This window comes from Sphaeramia orbicularis, chromosome 24, assembly GCF_902148855.1.
Source record: "Sphaeramia orbicularis chromosome 24, fSphaOr1.1, whole genome shotgun sequence".
NCBI classification, from domain to species: Eukaryota; Metazoa; Chordata; class Actinopteri; order Kurtiformes; family Apogonidae; genus Sphaeramia; species Sphaeramia orbicularis.
The window spans coordinates 38,013,546-38,032,268 of NC_043979.1; the positions used below are offsets into that span (position 1 = coordinate 38,013,546).

The following is an 18,723-nucleotide window of genomic DNA, read 5'->3' on the forward strand; positions in this document are numbered from 1 at the left end:
ATCTATCCATCCATCCATCCATCCATCCATCCATCCATCCATCCATCCATCCATCCATCCATCCATCCATCCATCCATCCATCCATCCATCCATCCATCCATCCATCCATCCATCCATCCATCCATCCATCCATCCATCCATCCTCAACCCTATTTCTGAGTAATGACACCAGAAAGGTCATTTTGATCACTGGTCCTTTAAATGCCAATCAGCCACTTCAGGCCCCGCCCCCTCCAGGCTGTTGACCATACTGCTCTGTCCCGTTCAACCAACAACTGAATATTTTAGGTAATCGGCTTGAAGTTTGGACATATTTTCAGTTTTTACTACAACTGCTGCTGCTGATAAACAATTATACTCGGAGAAATGTTCATCAGAAGTCTTGACCTTATTTGTGCAAATGTCGTGACGAAACTAGTTATAAAACATAACAAATTAAAGAAGGAAATCCACTCGATTTTTGACGAAATGAATATAAAGATATCTTTGCAGCAGCTGGAGGGTTCAAATTCAAACTGTATGAACTATTAGGGTCCAAATACACAAATAAATGAACCAAAGACTAATAAAAGTGGGTTTAGCAAAATATGACCTCTTTAAAGATCACTAGAATTCATCTATTTTCGCTTGTAATCGACAGCTCAAGTTCTTATGTACGACAGATCTTCAGTAACACTTGTTTAACCTCAGGAATGACTCGACTTGTCTTGAATTTCACCACAGAAGTTCAAAAGTTCACACTAACTCACTGCTTGCATGATGTACCCCCACCCCTGGACTTCAGTGTATGAACCAGACTAATCTGCTTGAGACTATTTCTTGCAGAATGACGACTTTGGGCAGTCAGTTTGAAGGCAGAACTTTATTGTCGTGGAATTATCCTGTTACAATTACTTGAATAAATCCCCAGCCCAATATAATTTGTAGTATAGAGGACATAGGTGTGCCATCACCTCATACTCTGGAAGTGTGCTGAAGTACAGAATGTCATGTGAAATCAATATTTCCCTGTTAAATAATGGATTATTTTATTAAATTACAGCGGACATGAAAGTGCAATGACTAGATTTAGAGTCAAGTTTAACCCTTAAAGACCCAAACATCCATCATCGACCAAAACCATCTACGGATCTAAACTGTTTAATACCTGTTGATCCATTAAATCCTATCAATACATGTAAATAACTGGTGTAAAATACAGTTTATCGTCATTTCATGGTCATCAGATATGACCCATTTGGACGTTCAGAGGCTCCGTAGTTACCATGGAAACACCGTCATCTTCTACAACATTAATTCACCAGTAAAACCCATGGAGTTGGATCAATGACAGTGGATGGAGATACTTGTTTTATGTTCAGTTAATGATGTATTTTAGTGAAAAAGCCACTTTTTCTGTTTTTGATACAATAATAACTATCAACTTTACTATGAGCTTTTATGTACATTTATATGATCAGTAAATTAAATATTAGAAAAAACTTGGTTTTCGCCGGAAAAATGCAAAAATACTGAGGATTATCTTATAATAAATGGTGGTTAATCACTTAGGAAATGTTAAATATAGAAAAAGTAATAATTTGGGAACTGACACAAAAGTAGCACTGGGTCTTTATGGGTTAAATTATAGACTCCACAGTTTTGATGAAAGAAGAACTTGTGATTCATGCGTACAACTGTTATGGTTCTGTTAAGTTTGGATTCAAATACACAGTGATTACAGACCTTTACCCTCTGAGATCATATCCACCACACACAATAATTCCACCGTGTCGGAAATACAGCAAAACAAACCTTTTTAAATCAGTTCCTTGACTCAAAAACATTTTCCCAAGTGCAAACCAAACCAAGAGAGAACAAACCAAATCTGAAGTTACTATGTTCAAAACAGGAGTCAGGAATGTCCGAGGAGTAATGCAGATTTAGAAATTAAACTAAAATATGCTCATGGGTCTGGATCAGGGTCCAGATCAGGAAGTTAGGGTTAGGCTTAGGTTTAGGCTTTGGGTTAGGTTTAGGTTTGGGGTTAGGGTTAGGGTTAGGATTAAGGTTAGGGTTAGGTTTAAGGTTACGGTTAGGATTAGGTTTAGGGTTAGGTTTAAGGTTAGGATTAGGGTTAGGTTTTGGGTTAGATTTAGGGTTAGGATTAAGTTTAGGGTTAGGTTTAGGGTTAGGATTAAGGCTAGGGTTAGGTTTAGCGTTAGACTTTGGGTTACGTTTAGGGTTAGGTTTAGGATTAGGTTTAGGCTTAGAGTTAGGGTTAGGGTTAGGATTAAAGTTAGGGTTAGGTTTAGGGTTACGTTTAGGCTTAGGTTTGGGATTAGGTTTAAGGTTAGGATTAGGTTTAGAACTAGGTGTTGGGTTAGGTTTAAGGTCAGGGTTAGGGTTAGTTTTAGGGTTACCATTAAGGTTAGGGTTAGCTTTAGGGTTAGGCTTAGGCTTAGGGTTACCTTTAGGGTTACGTTTAGGCTTAGGTTTAGGGTTAGGTTTAAGGTTAGGATTAGGTTTAGGGTTAGGTTTAGGGTTACATTTAGGATTAGGCTAAGGTTTAGGGTTAGGTTTAGTCGTAGGGTTAGGTTTAGGGTTATGTTTAGGATTAGGGTTAGGTTTAGGTTTAGGCTTAGGTTTAGGGTTAGGTTTAAGGTTAGGATTAGGTTTAGGGTTACGTTTAGGATTAGGCTTTGGTTTAGGGTTAGGTTTAGTCGTAGGGTTAGGTTTAGGGTTATGTTTAGGATTAGGGTTCGGTTTAGGATTAGGTTTTGGGTTAGGTTTAGAGTTAGTATTTAGGGGTTATGGATATGTAAACCGGACATCTTGGCATACATTGACACACGATCAAATGGCGTTGAATAACATGTGAAAGGATGAAAATGCGATATAATGAGATCAGTTTACTCAAAGACACAAACAGCTGCCCGGCAACCAAAAGCATCTATTGATTTAAAATGTGCAATAACTTTTGAACCAGAAATCCTATCACTATATTGAAATAATTCCGATAAAATACAGTTTCTCAGCTTTTCAGCTGCATCAAATACAGTATGACCCATTTGGATGAAGAATGTGGAAACACCATCACCTTCTGCAACACTGATTCAACAGTAAATCCCATGTAGTTTTTATGTTCAGTTAATATTATATGGAAAAATACCTGATACTCACTGAAAAATGCAAAATGCAGAGAATAATATTATAATAAATGGTGGAAATGTCACATAGGAAAGGTTAAATGTGTAGAAAGATTAATTTAGAAGCTGCCACAAAAAGTTCTAATAGATCTTTAAGGGTTGAAAGATCATATGATTTTTTTCTTAATTTCTGACAAAATTATAAAAATGTCCAAAAGTCTCATAATGATGAAGAATCCTTTAAAAATTTCACTATAACTTACACTGTGCAAAATTTTCAAGTTGAAATGCACTATGGATTTTTAGTTACTTTCAGATACTAGTGAAAAATTACACTAACTTTTGTTTTGTTTGACAGTATATATGAAAAAAAGCTTAAAGTTGAAGAATTAGTGAATATGATTGATATGAAACAAAGAATAATAGAGATCAGACCAGTTGGATCTGTATCCTGTCCATGCATCTGTGAGCCTACCCTGTACCGTTTACAGAACTTTCTCATGGATTATGACTCAGACACTTTGGCTCAAATAGCTATGCTGTTCTCTATCTGAGCCGGGTCCAGATAAATGTAGGGAACGTCAAGCTTGGAGTTTCTTGCTGTAATATGTTCACTGAGGAGGGACAATTCAGCTTGAAACCTCTTAATGATCTCCTTGGGCTCGGTCTCGTCGAATCGTTCTTGAGGGTACTGACCCAAGACGACCTGCAGAAAAGACACAAATGATTTACTGGAAGATCAAGTCTTTCACTGGGGTACGCTTCAGACCAGAGGTGTCAAACTCATTTTACTTCAGGGGCCGCACTCTGCCCAATATGATCTCACATGGGCCAGATATGAAAAAATAACATGAAAAAAGTAAAATCACATCATGAAAATATTTACATCTACAAAATGTGAATAACATGAACAACCTGAAATGTCTTAAGAAAAATAAGTGCAATTTTAACAATATTATGCCTCAGTTTCATTCAAACTTTAACTCTTTCCCCACCAGAGCATTTTCCAGTGAGTTGGTAACCAGCGCCAGCCTTTTTGGTCATGTTCACTCATCTTTGAAGGCTCACTGAAAATGTTCCGTTATGAGTATGTGAACACTGAATACATCAAAAGAAAGAACAGAACTTCAACTTTTAAACACAAAAAAATATTTTGTTCTATCTTTTTTCGTTCGTGAGATATAAACATTTGAAAATTGATCATTTTCAGGAAAAAATGAATTTTGAGCAAAAAACTGAGAAAACTGCATTTTTTTCCCAAGGATACTGATTTTCAAGATAAAACTGATTTCCTATTTCCATTTTTGACTCTTTCTTATTTACAGACAGTAACACTGTATTCAGAATCACAAAATAAAATAATAATAACAACAATAATAATAACAAACAGCTCTAAGATATCCCATCATTCCACAAAATATTAGGAGAATCCACACCAAACTTTAGACCAAACATCTAGCAGATGCAGACTAGGTGTCCTTTGTCTTGTCTCATGTCTGCGTGTTGGTCTTCTCCTTGAATGTTCACTATAAATGTCTCTTCTTCCTGTCTGTCATTGTCTCCGTGTTGCTTCCCCCTCCCCATCTCCATGTCAGACCGGAGCCGCTCTGTGTTTCCCGTGTTCCGTGTCCGTCTACGTCACCTTCTATTTCTCCGTTCCTGTCTCTAAATGGTTCTTCTGTAGCTCCGTCATATATTGAATTGTCGGAGTCTGTCTCCATAATCATCTTTAAGGCTTTTGAAACTGCGCGCGGTTCCTGCAGAGTTGGCATTTCCTCATTCAGAGTGACTGGTGCTGTATGCGTTGCCATGGGATACGGTGACTCCAGTGTGAAAACGTTATACCCGGTCTTTAATTTTTCTGGAAAAGCTGCTTAATTGTTTGTTTTTGGACTAAGGAAAGTAATTCACGTGATCCGCAACAGCTTCAACTACAGTATAGGAGTGAAAACACGGATCGACAAAAAATCTCATTATTGGCGGGGAAGCGTTGAGAAGCAATTGACGGAATATCTCGTCAATGGCGGGGAAAGAGTTAAGGACACAAAAACTTGGTCCATAGGGTGAGACAAAAAAAAAAAAAGAAATAGTATAAATCCATATGTTCCTTATACAAAAAGGCTTAAAAATTGCAGTGGATCTACAAACACACAAAACATTTTGTAGCAGACATAGGGCCGGATCTACTAAGATCCCTACTTGTGTGTACTGATTTGCTTGCGCAATCTAGAATTTTGCGTGTGGGAAGTAGCCACGGTTTGCGGGTGATTTATCAAGGTTGCTTGTGCAAATTACAACAGGTGCAAAGTCTTGGAGACCGCCCTATTTAAATGAAGGTTTTGCGTGCGCTACTGGAGACAATATGCTGTAAAAACTGCTGTGGGATACGGCAGCATTAATGGGAACAGTGACTGAATGATCCAGACGCACAGAAATGTAACGTTGAGTTGAGAGGATTTATAGAAGGTAATGCATGACTCATTCATTTTCCATTTTAAAAGTGTGTGTGTGTGTGTGCGGGGGGGGGGGGGGGGGGGGGGGGGGGTAGTAGTTGGACTGAATGACTGTCAGGTGCACACATTTTGTCACACTGTAGCTGAATGTCGGTGCGTATTTTTAATCACAATCATAAGGAGTGAAAAAGATTCCTGTCAAGTGTGTGTATGTGTGTGTGTGTGTGTGTGTGTGTGTGGGGGGGGGGGGGGGGGGGGGGGGGGGGGGCTTACGTCTCAATTATTTTTTCTTCTGTCACTCCAAAATGTTCACACAAGGGTGAAAAATGCGTTTCTCTGCATCTCATTTCATCGTTTCGATGTCTCCTAACCACTTTCCATGTGTACGCAATTACACATCCAAACTGTTTGCACCTCCTTTTGAGACGTGTTAAATATAGACGCAGTTTCTATCAGATCAAATTAATATATTTATATTTTCTCTTCCCACCACACGCACAATTGCATGTAAGTGCCTTATATTACATATTCATTGTGGCAAATGTACTAACTGGATGCAGACGCACTATTTTGCACCTTTGAAAGATGCAACCCTTAGTGCTCACTGTTAGTAAATCAGTTTGTACATTTTTTTGTGTGTGCAATGAGTTTGCACATGTTTTAATACATGCAAACCTTTAGTAGATCCGGCCCATAATTGTTAAAATTGCATTTATTTTTATTAAGACAGTTCAGGTTGTTTGTATTAGTTATTCATATTTTTTGTGAGAAGTAGGTTGTAAATGTAACTACTAAACAAAACAAAGAAGTATATAAAGGGGGGTGTTTGGACGCTGTTGGGGGGCGTTTTGAAAAAGAAAGCTGACAAGGGGGCGCTGAGACTGAAATGGGAACGTTAGTCTGTATAAGTATATATCAAGCGGTATGTAATGTCAGTGGTGAATCACCATGGCTCATGTTAGCGCCGACACCAAACTCACCATGTCTGTGTACTTCTCTGAAAACACCCACAACAGTGATGCTATGCTGACTGTGACTCCAACAGTTGGAAAGGCCTCCAGAACTGTCGTCATGTTTGATTGGCCCTTAGTGGTTGGAGGAGGTTTCAGGAGGAGGAGCGATCCATTGGGTACGAAGAACTGATAGTCGTACTGAGGAAAAAAAGAACTTAGTTTATATCACCTTATACAGAATGGTATGCACACAACCATTCTTCTTCTCCACAAAAACACAACATACTTCCCTTCTATCCGATAACACATAATATTCTGATGTTCCAGCTGTTTCCTGTTGACTGACCTGCCCGTTATTGACGGCAGCATGGTGAGCAGACACTCTGTAGATCACCATAGTAATGAAACTGACAACTTCTTCAACTTTACTGAAGCTTTCTGGAAACCCTGTGAGCAGCATCAGCAAAGTTAGGCAAGTTTTGTATGACAGGATGTGCAGACTATTATTTAGTAAATCAGAAAGTGGGTTCAATACTGTACCTGAGGCTTTGTTTTCCAAGACGCCATGGGTGAATATCTCATTAATCCAGTCCTGCAGCTCAGAGTCTTTACGCACATCATCATCTGAGGGGTAGTAGAACTCAACCATAGCCTTGACAAATCTGATAATTGTGTAAATGACCAATGAATGTGATTTGAAGACAACGCTCTATGCTAGTGAAATATCCAAAACAAATGGTGCCAGGCACAACAAACCCTGCCCCTCTCACGGATTGTAGCTTATTTTAGCATCGATCCAGCTGATGTCATCATGTCTATGCATGTGCTGATGTCAGCATATCAAGTGCCTCTATATATGTGTCAAGTTTGAAGTAAATTGAAACAAAATTGATGTTTTTATTGACGTGAAATTTTGCCCATTATAAGTAAATGGGAGAAAAAAAAAGTAAAAAATTCATTAAAAATTTGAACTTTGACATACTTTTCCCAAAATGTTACCCCATCAATTCTGGGTCACTGGCAATTGTTAACCCAATTTGAGATGAATTCAATCAATAGTTTTGCTGCCACAGACATGTGAAATTTTTCCCATTATAAGTAAATGGGAGGGGATTTGAAAAAATTCATAAAAAATTTAAATTTTCAACAATTTTTCCCAGAATGTTATCACAAGTATTCTGGGTCACTGGCAATCTACAAACCAAATTTGGTATGAATTCAATCAAGAGTTTTGCTGCTCCAGACATTTGAAATTTCACCCATTATAAGTAAATGGGAAAAAAAAGATTTAAAAAATTCATACAAAATTTTAAGTTTGACCTACTGTTCCCAAAATGTAATGAGATCTACTCTGGGTCACTGGCAATCTATAAACCAAATTTGGTATGAATTCTACCAATAGAAAGAAAGAAAGAAAGAAAGAAAGAAACCAGCTTCCAGAGCACTCCTGTATTTGTGAATCTATGAATCTATCACCTGTTGACGATGTCCCACAACCTCAGCCCATCATCTCTGTAGTAGAAGTTGGGGACAGACCCCAGTCCTCTGGCAGTGATGTCATCTGGCAGACAGAGGGAGCTGAAGGTAACCTCGGACAAACCCCTCCTCATGAGCTCGATCATTCCATCATATCCAGCTGTGCTCTATTAATCAAAAGCACACGGTCAGCCAAGGCCAGAAAAGTAGAAAAGTCTGTATATTGTAAGAAACAAAGCATGGCTTGTGTTTCAATAGTGCAGTAGTAGTCATACCAAGCCAAAAGGTTGTGTAGGTCCAAAAAGAGTTTTGCGGGCTGCGATGTTTATGTGGAGGTTGAATCGGAAGTGAGGGATCAGCAACTGGACAAACAAAAGGATGAATGATATAATTAAAGTAACAGAGGCATAAACAACAGCAGCGTGTCCAACATTAATGGCAACGATCTCTAAAGAAACTATAATTTAACAAACCTGAAACCAGATGTCAGTGTGTTTCTTCTATTAGAACCAAACAGACATATAAAAGGTGTATGTGAGGTGAGTTAGTTCTGAACCGTTTAGCCCCCATAGACGATCATGGGGGTGTCAGAGCCAATTATTAATGTATCAGTTTTTAAGAGTTCAAAATGAATTTAAAAAACTGAAATGCAATTCATTTCTATTGTTTTAAGAGAAAATATTGCAAGAAGTGCAGGGACAACCAAAAAGGTATAAATATAAAAAAAAAAAACAAACCTCCAACATGAACATTATTTAATTGTATTCTCTATTAACAGTATTTTCCTGACTTTATTGTTCTGTGGTAGTGCAGTGGTTAGCATTACTGACTGGTGTCCATAGTTGTGAATATGAGAGTGATTGGTTGTTTGTGTATACGTGTCATTCCTGCAGTGAACTGGTGACATGTCCAGGGTGTACCCCTCTTTGCCCACAGGTAGCTGGGATAGGCTCCAGTATCCCCACGACCCTCATATTGACTAAGGGTACGTTTACATGGCAACACTAGGATCTAATTCCGCAAAGATTTCTCCTTTGCGTTATAAAATCATTCCGCGTTAAGACGAAGCCGCTATGATAACGATCTGCGTTAACATGAGTCCGCGAGGACGGCTGAATACGCTGTAGTGGCCATGCCAGACCGGTAGCTGGCGATGTAGAGCTGTAGATGTAGGGATTGACTCAGGCATTGGCGAATATAAGAAATGCGTCTCCGCTGGTAAGAGTGTAGACGCAGTAAGTCTAACTTTTGGTGGAGAAGCGACAGCAAACTGAGCACAGTTAGCAGCACGTATGTTGTTCTGAAACCGGCCATTGTTGTTGTGGTTGTTCCTTCTTTTTCTGCAGCTTTATTGTGTCATAGAGGCTGGCAAACCAGCTTGGAGGCGCATTACCGCCACCAACTGGCCTGGAGTAGGTTAACTGGCGGTTCTTGGCTGCGCGCGCATGCGGTGACGTCATATTTTACCCCGGAACGCTCCGATTTGCGTTAACACGGAGCTGAAATGCGGAGCGTATCGATAACATTCCACCCTGGACCCTGGTATCAAAAGTTTCCGGATTCAGGCACTCTAGGCACCGTTTCCATGTTAACAGAAGATCCGCGATGAAATCTTCCCAGAGTTGACTGAATCCTACGGCGTGTAAACAGCCCCTAAGGGTGTATTCACATCTGGAAAGTCCTTTAGTCTGCATATTTGGTTCGGATCAAATGCTGACTTTATTTTTTTCATTTGGGTTGGATTGTATTGTCATTGCACTTTTTTTACTAGTGGAACAAAATCTGTAAACAGAAGCATGCATGTGACGAACTGCGCTAGGATTGGACAGAAAAGTCAGACACATACACTACAAACAAAATGTTAAGGATATTTCTTTTTTTTGTCATTTTTTTTGTCATTTAGGCCATTTGTAAATAAAACTATGTCTGGTCATTAAAAAAATGTGTTTCAGTTCAATTTGCACAAAAAAGTAAAAAGCGCTGTGCAAGAATCCCAACTGAAAAAAAAAAATAGCCCAAAAATTAAAAATATCTTTAACTTTTTGTTTGTAGTGTAAGTATAAGAGTAGACAAAAAAGCAGACACATAAGTACGTATAAAAGTACATAAAGTCAAGGTCTAGGGGAAAAAAATAGCAGTTTTGAAAAAGTCTGGAGCTTTTATTTGGATAAAGAGCAAACACCCTGTGTAATTAATTTCAGCTCAAAAACCTGAGTGAAAACATCAGGTTTCAGATGAACAAACCAAACCTACAGAAAACTATCACCAGCTGTTGGATGTTTGGTGTGCATCTGTACCTTGTAAATTGGATGAATGACAGGGAGGTTGCGGAGTGTTGAAACAGCATAAGTTTCTCCAAGGAAGTGGGTCTTGGTGAGGTGTTGAACTGACTGATGTTCCATTAAATCTGCATTTTTGATAAACATCTTGGCCAGAAGCCAGTCTGTTTCTGAGTCACTGGGCAGAAAGATGGGGTTTGTCTCAGAGGGTTGTTGCTGCAGCTGAAGGAATTAAAAAAAAACAACAAAAAAACAAAAAACAAAGTCATGTAAAAATTTCAAGACAAGACTGATAAAACTCACGAACGGCTGAAGAAAGAAGATTTTGTCGGCAGTATCAGTTGTCGAGTTGAGTTGAGGCTCAGGGCACATCAGTAGATGCAGGTCTAAACAAGGAATATGTTATCCAGAGTAAAGTAGTGCTTTTGTATAACAATTACTAATGTTGTGATTTAAATGGATTCTCTATGCCAGTGGTTCTCAAACTTTTTACAGTGGAGTACCCTCTGAAATATACTGTTTTAGCCAAGTACCCCTAACTCTCACTTCAGTAGTTTTGATAAAAAAAAAAAAAAAATAGGCAAAATTTGTTCCTGTGCCAAAAGTATCTGTTTATATTTTCTAAACTTTTTAAACAAACATAGATTTAACTGTAATATAAAAAAACAATTTTTTTAAAGTAAATTTTGTGTGTAAAATATAATCTGAAAAGTTCCCTCTTTCATTGATAAGAAAAATAGTTAAATTGGTCATTGATTAAAAAATGAACCTTTAATCAACAAAAAATAATTACTTAGCTACTCAAATAAACTCATTTTGAATAATACAAAATAGAAATGTTCTTAAAATGTTACCAAAGTTTAAACAAGATGAATGACAATAAAACTATTATATGAATGTATTTATTGTGTCTTATATTTCAGCATTAATTCTCATTATTTATTATGTATTTGGTACATGATGACTTATTTGATGTATTTAATGTATTTTCACCAGTGTGAATGTGAGAGCGAATGAAAAACGGATCAAGAATGTAAAGCACTTTGGGTGCCTTGAAAAGTGCTGTAGAAATCGAATCCATTGTTATTATTGTCATTATTATTATTATTATTATTATTATTATTATTATTATTATTAATAATAATAATAATAATAATAATAATAATAATAATAATAATAATAATAATAATAATGTTACCCACATGGTTACTAGACCAATATATGTGATTTGATTGTAATACCTCAGCCCCACCACAAGGTGGCACATTAGCCCAGGTGTAATGATTTTTTAATGTGACCTCAGTGTCGAGATCATTGAACGTAACCTCTGTCTGTGCAAGCGCCATCTTAGTGCGAAATACTGACCAGAGCACGTGCATTAGGAACGAACTGACAAACCGGGGTATGTAACATGACGGAAACCGTGTAAATCATCAAATAATCTTCACGCAGTGTCTAGATAGGTCTTTTGTTATTAGGAGAAGCCGTGTGAATGTGCATAAGAGAGAGAGAGAGGAGCCGGTTTCACTGTGTCGTCCTCTGTGAGAACTCTGCTAAGAAAATGCTACATGCTAGAGAGTAAGCCTCGTGGTTAGCTTTTTGATATTAGCTTGTTGTGTAGGAAAATTCCTGTTCATAGAAGTATATACATAAGACCAGTCAGAGTACCCGATACATTTCCTGAAACGTTTTTCCAATGTTTTAAACCCTCCGTGGTACCAGCTGTATCATTGTGAACTTGAAAAGTAGCTTTAGAAAGATCGCTAACCGAGCTAGCGGGAAGCTAACATTAATTGAGGTTAGCATTACTAGGCTAATTTAGGTATTGCCTGCAATATGAATGCTAATGGTGTGGCTTGTTAAGCTAAAATGCTACTACTGTAGCATATGAAAGAGAAAAAAAGACGGCATATGATGCATAATTGTGTGGATATGATGCCAGTTATGATAGAGGAAGTATTTGTTGTTAAATGTAATGTGCATTATGTGTTTTACTGCACTGAAGATGTTAAAATATTCATGTTGTTTAAAAAGATGAGTTAAAAAGATATACAATCTATGGTTTAAAAGATAAATATTGATTTGTAGAGCTGTTTTGAAATATAAATGGTGCTTTATTAAAATAAATAAGTGCATTTATACTAAGATATAAGTTCATGATAGGTCATTGTCATGATTGAAATACTTAAGTTGTACTGTAAATCTCATTTACAATGCTTTGATTTCTGTATTCTGTATCTTGGTATTGAGTGGAATAGAATGAGAAGTGGAAATAGAAAGATGTCATGATTTGAATAGAGAGTAATGGTTATTTGTTCTGCACTCTATGTGCAGACTGGTTTTTTCGTTTTGCTGGATTTGGATTTGATTCAGATTCCGAACCGAGGTGGTTCGGTGGCGAGCCAGGAAGGACGAACGACTCAGACGGCTAACTGGCCAACTGTGGGATCCACTCCAAGGAACTAAAGACATCGCTTCACTTCATTTGTGATACAGATAAGAACATAACATACACAAAATCTACCCGGGTAGTAACCATTTGAATGGAACATTACACACACAAGACACAGAACTGAACTGAGCACTTACCTTCTAAGAAAGAAGGAGGGACAATTTATTTTGAACTTTTATTTATTTTATTTTATTATTTTTCAGTTCTTTGGGGAAGAGCTCTATTTTATTTTGTTGTTTTGATTTTGTACCTTTTATTTTCATACACTGTTAAGTGTTATTGTTGTGGCAATAAATTGTCAACTATTAACTTCATGGTATCATTGCATGACTATTACCAGTTTTCCAAACCTAGAGAGAATGTATGTTGTAGTGTGTTCTTTCAAATCAGGCTACAGGTGCTACAATAATTAATTAATTTTTCCAAAATAATTTCAAGCACCCCTGGACCCCTACGCCAGCTTATATAAACACTCTTAACAAATGTAAATTTTAAGGTTAAGGATAATTAAGAAGAGGTTGATTCTTAAATGATTAACTTGTGATTCATCAGAGTGTAAGAGAAAGATGTTGTTTTACATTCATAAACCATTAACACAGTTCTAACCATTAACTTAGGCTACGTTTACACGGCAACGCTATGATCCAATTCCGCAAAGATTTCTCCTTTGCGTTTTAAAATCATTCCGCGTTAAGACGAAGCCGCTATGATAACGATCTGCGTTAACATGAGTCCGCGAGGACGGCTGAATACGCTGTAGTGGCCATGCCAGACCAGTAGCTGGCGATGTAGAGTTGTAGTGAAACAGTGGCGGTAAAACACGCGCCTGCGCACAAACGATTTCTGGTTTAGACAGCCTTTAAATGAGAAGAAGAAGAATAGGCGGACAACACTATTTACAAACAACAATGGCGAGTGGTAGAACGAAGACGCAGGACTTCTTTGTCTGGACAGACGATGAAGTTGGGTTGTTGCTGGATGTGGCCCTGAATTATAAAAGTTAGCAGCACGTATTTTGTTCTGACACCGGCCATTGTTGTTGTGGTTGTTCGTTCTTTTTCTGCAGCTTTATTGTGTCATAGAGGCTGGCAAACCAGCTTGGAGGCGCATTACCGCCACCAACTGGCCTGGAGTGGGTTAACTGGCGGTTCTTGGCTGCGCGCGCATGCGGTGACATCATATTTTACCCCGGAACGCTCCGACTCGCGTTAACACGGAGCTGGAATGCGGAGCGTATCGATAACGTTCCACCCTGGACCCTGGTATCAAAAGTTTCCGGATTCAGGCACTCTAGGCACCGTTTCCATCTTAACAGAAGGCTAATCCGCGATCCCCGGAGTCGACTGAATCCGACGCCGTGTAAACAGCCCCTGAATGTTAAAGATTGTGCAAGAAGGAGTTCTGAGAAACAGAAGTGACAAAAGAGAGTTGTTTCTGAGAAGTAAAGAATGCAATATACTCTCTAGAACTCTGATGGCTAAATAGGAAATGTCTGGATGATGTAGTAAGGTGTGGTAACCAGATCATGCCTTTCTCTACTAAAAGTGCTATTATAGCAGTACAAAAAGTTTGAGCCCTACGTTGAGTGAAAACGTAAACATTGGTTGGACACAGGGACTGTATTTTTTCGCAATCAGAAAAGATACAGTAAACTGCACCATGTTGTTTAGTAACAAAGTACTAATACTTCACTACTGTACTCAAGTATGTTTAGGGAGAATGTTGTACGTTACTGAGTATTTTTTATTCTGTTTACTTTCACTTTTACTTCACTACATTTCCTAACTCAATTGCATACTTCAACTCCCATTCATTTTTAATGCACAGTATCGTTACTCATTACAAAAAATAAATTGAAAAAAATGTGGTGTTTTCGCTGCTAAGATTACCGGTGAAGCTGATTTGGGTGCTTCTATGAAACAGGACATGGGGGCTAAAACTTCAAACCAGATGTAGTCTAATGTTATGAAACAAGTTTGGAAGCACTTTGGGTCTATTTTAAAAAATAAATATTTACTATAAAATAAAAGAGGAACAATTTTTCAGATAAAACATATTTTTAGATTATTTTTAGATTAAAAATCCGTGTGTAACGCAGTAAAAAAGGACACGAAAATTACGCACTGCTTTTTTTTTTTTTTTGAATGTCTTTTTATTCTCTCTCAGGTATATTTTAGGAATCGAAGTAAATATGCAAGGCAGAGTGTTTGACAAAAATGACCGCTGTTTCTGTCAGATTAAATACCTGTATTGCAATTGGCATCAGTTTGTTGTCTTTGTTCAAGTAGAGCAAACAGAGGCCAGGGGTCACATGCAGAGGTTCATCATTGTGGAGTCTAGGGGGTATTCCATCCATCATCTTCTGGTCATAGAGGAATATATTGCCTTTCTATAAAAATTTAAATAAGCAAGATGTTAGGCAATAATAATAGGTAAGAATTTATGATGACTGTGAGAGCTTTCCAAAATTGTGAACTTTATCTACTTACAACACATACTTTTACAATACTCAAAATGTCTTTATCCAACACCACACCTCCCCCATACCTCTATTTCTTTCTTCAGAGAGCTACCCTTTTCCAAGAACGGCTGCACCATCTCATTCGTGACTGGAAAGTTTGGTGGAAGTTCTGAGCAGCGCTTGATCACATTAGGGTTGATTGCGTTCAGAAACTGGTACCCATAGAAGTCATCGTCCATCCAGTGTTCTGTTACATAATCTGGAGGAATGGCAACTGGTGAATATCTGACAGACTAAATGGTGTTTTTTTTTTTTAGCAATTTTAGCTAGCGGCACCATATGACACTTCACAATCCGTCACTTCTCGTCACTTGTTGTTTAGAGTCATCTTCTCGTCTTCTCTACCTTTTAAACATGGAGACTAAAGTTGGGAGAAAGCAGCAGAGTCCTGTCTGGGATTTATTTGAATGTGACGATGAAGAAGATAAAAGATATGACAAAACTAAAATTAATACTAAACTAAGAATTTAGAAAAAAATGAAAACTAATAAAAACTAGCAAACCTGCTCTAAACACAAATTAAAACTAACTGAATTAGAGAAAAAGAAGTCAAATCTAAATAAAACTAAGCTATAGTGAAAAATCCAAAACAATTATAATCTAAATCACTTAAGAAAAGTTAAATATAGAGAAAAAAATATTTGGGAACCGCCACAAAAGTAGCACTGGGTCTTTATGGGTTAAAAATGTTTACATTATAAGATCAGTGAACCATAGACTATGGATAGAAACCTACCTGAGATGGCTGTCCTCTTGAAATAAAATATTTTTTTGATGTCTTCGATGTTGTCCCATTTTTCCATGGATTTGAACAGTCCTCGAAGCTTGAGCTCAAAGTCACTGCAATAGAGTGAAGAAGGGAAACAGAATACATGAGAATTAACCATGTCCAAACTACAGCTGTGTGCAAACCAGTCTAAAAATACATACAACTCACGTCAAGGCTTTGGTGAACCGTATTTCAGTTAATTTGGAATCAGAGAAGCTAACTTCGGCTGGGATTCCGGCTTCGTTATCGAAATGGTGGGGTAATCCTTCCTCCATAGTCTTCCATCTAAAGAGAAACACATTAATCCATACGAAGTTCTGATTTCATATTTACAACTGCAGATATTCACCATACACAACTCACTTGAAGATGTTCTTTTTCTGTGTTAGCTCTTTCTGCCTGTGCTCGGTCAACAAAGGGTGGGTTTCCTCAAAAACCTTAATAGCTTTGATGTAAAAAGAGACCCCATCATCAATATGTGAAATTAATGAGAACAGATTGACTACATGAGCTGTAATATTTATCATCAGTATGATCACGGTCGGCTATTTCTGGTTGTTTGAACAGACCTTTTCCTCCTCTCAGCTCCACCACTTCACCCCTGGACATCCATAAGTAACACGGGAAAAGGATTTCGTCTCCTTCTGGGGTCGTCGCTACTATTTTAGAGCAGTACCACTGATCTTCGAACGGTAACCACATATTGGGATCTTTTTCTAACTTGATCAACAGGAGTTCCCCCAAAGACGAGTCGGTTTTTATAGTGTAGGTCGATGTCTGTGAAGAAAGGTTAAGATAGACGAATAAAATAGTAAAAACATCCATGAGCAGAAAAGATAAGTTTGATGATTAATCCTTTCAAAACTGGCATTATAAGATAGATAGATAGATAGATAGATAGATAATTTATTGATCCCGAGGGAAATTCAGGTATTCAGCAGCTTTGCATACAGCACAAGAAGACAAAAAACAGACCAAAAAACAACAATGGGTTAGAAGCCATGTTGACATTAAGGTTAGTATATATACTCTAAAAGACACTTGCTAAAGAACTACCTCTAAAAGAGCTTCCTGAGGCCGCCTGTAGGTGTCATCATGTTTTCTTTGTAATAATAGTGTCAGAAATGCCTTTTTTGGTAATTATTTTGCAGTACTGCAGTAATTTGAAGTACTGTATTAAAACCAGTGACACAGTAACACAGACTTGTTCTTCTTGTCAGGCAACTCTGGTAGCACTTCAGGACTTTTGTTACGCAAGAGAAAAAACATCATGGTGGCACGAAAAGACATTTCAAGTGACTGACTTGAATCTCAGAATTCTGACTTTAAATTCAGAATTCTGACTTTTTTTCTCAGAATTCTGACTTGAATCTCAGAATTCTGACTTTAAACTTAGAATTCTGACTTTAAGTTCAGAATTCTGACCTTTTTTTCACAGAATTCTGACTTCAATCTCAGAATTCTGACTTTAAACTCAGAATTCTGACTTTTTTCCTCAGATTTCTGACTTTAAACTCAGAATTCTGACTTTTTTTCCCCTCAGAATTCTGACTTTAATCTCAAAATTCTGACTTAAAATTCAGAATTCTGACATTTTTTTCCCTCAAAATTCTGATTTTAATCTAAGAACTCTGACTGCTTTTCTCAGAATTCTGACTTTTTTTCCTCATAATTTTGACTTTTTTCTCAGAATTCTGATTTACTCTGGCTTTTATCTCAAAATTTTGGCGTTTCCCCCCATACTGATAATTTAAAAAATATATTTTGGACTTGAATTTTAATTGTATTTTTTTTCCAGTGGCTCTAATTCTCCTCCGTAAGTTTCTCAGGTGAAATAACCAGAAAAAAAAAAAACCTCATTCTAACCCTGTGCACCACATATGTTTCTGTAAAAAAGTTGTTGTCGATGTCCCTGAACTACCCATGTCACATTCAGCACCTTTTTAGAACCATATGCAATGTGTAAACAAACAAAAACACAATACTGTAATTGACAATACAAGTTATTTTCCCTGATTTTCTTCACGTACCTGCCCAGTCATGAAATCCAAGCCGAAGTTGTCCAAGTCAGTTCGCTCACTTTGCCCATTGGTTCCAATTAAGGTGACGAAGATGTGGTCAAATGTTCCTGCTTTTTTCATTGAACCTGTTGTCACCTGTAACTTATACTCAGCCATGGTTGGTCAGTAGGAGCTGTGCATAAAAATAAAACTCTCAAATTTGAAGTAAAATGGTACAGTTCTGCATGTGTCAGTGTCTCACGGTTAATTCCTACCTTGTTTATGTTGGATGGTTGCTTTGTTTGTCTGCATGTTGCTGCTTGTGTGGATGTTTTTACAGACAATGAATTCAAAGCCATATGGGAGGTTTCTTTTTTTTTTCTTCTCAGTAGAGAAACAGCTCTGGCATTTTTTTTTTGTTTTTCATATCTGTGACACAGTGAGAGCTAAGATTTTTTAAGGTCACAGATCTTTCCTTGACTTAGAGAAACGCCCTTAGTCTGTACATGAAAACATAAAATATATGAATTATTTCTGATTGGATAATTTTGTTGGTTTAACAACCAGTAGATGTTTTGTTTGTCTACTATTGTTGTGAGTTTCAACCTCAGACCATGGAAAATAGGTGTCACTAAACTCAGAATTCTGTCTTTTTCGCAAAATTATGACTTTAATCTCAGAATTCTGACTT

At 37.5% G+C, this 18,723-nt stretch overlaps 1 protein-coding gene across 1 annotated transcript; it reads right to left on the reverse strand.

The window, feature by feature from the left end:
* Positions 1 to 2,752: 2,752 nt before the first annotated feature.
* Positions 2,753 to 18,723, reverse strand: LOC115415144 (hydroperoxide isomerase ALOXE3-like). Its single transcript, XM_030128618.1, has 15 exons — positions 18,308 to 18,723; positions 18,063 to 18,225; positions 16,602 to 16,809; positions 16,396 to 16,477; positions 16,201 to 16,317; positions 16,000 to 16,103; positions 15,290 to 15,462; positions 14,988 to 15,131; positions 10,309 to 10,512; positions 8,287 to 8,373; positions 8,012 to 8,178; positions 7,076 to 7,197; positions 6,882 to 6,982; positions 6,563 to 6,733; positions 2,753 to 3,835 (listed from the first exon to the last, which is right to left on the reverse strand). The coding sequence occupies exons 2-15, from the start codon at positions 18,207 to 18,209 to the stop codon at positions 3,656 to 3,658; spliced, it is 2,007 nt and encodes a 668-aa protein (XP_029984478.1). The 5' UTR covers positions 18,210 to 18,225; positions 18,308 to 18,723; the 3' UTR covers positions 2,753 to 3,655.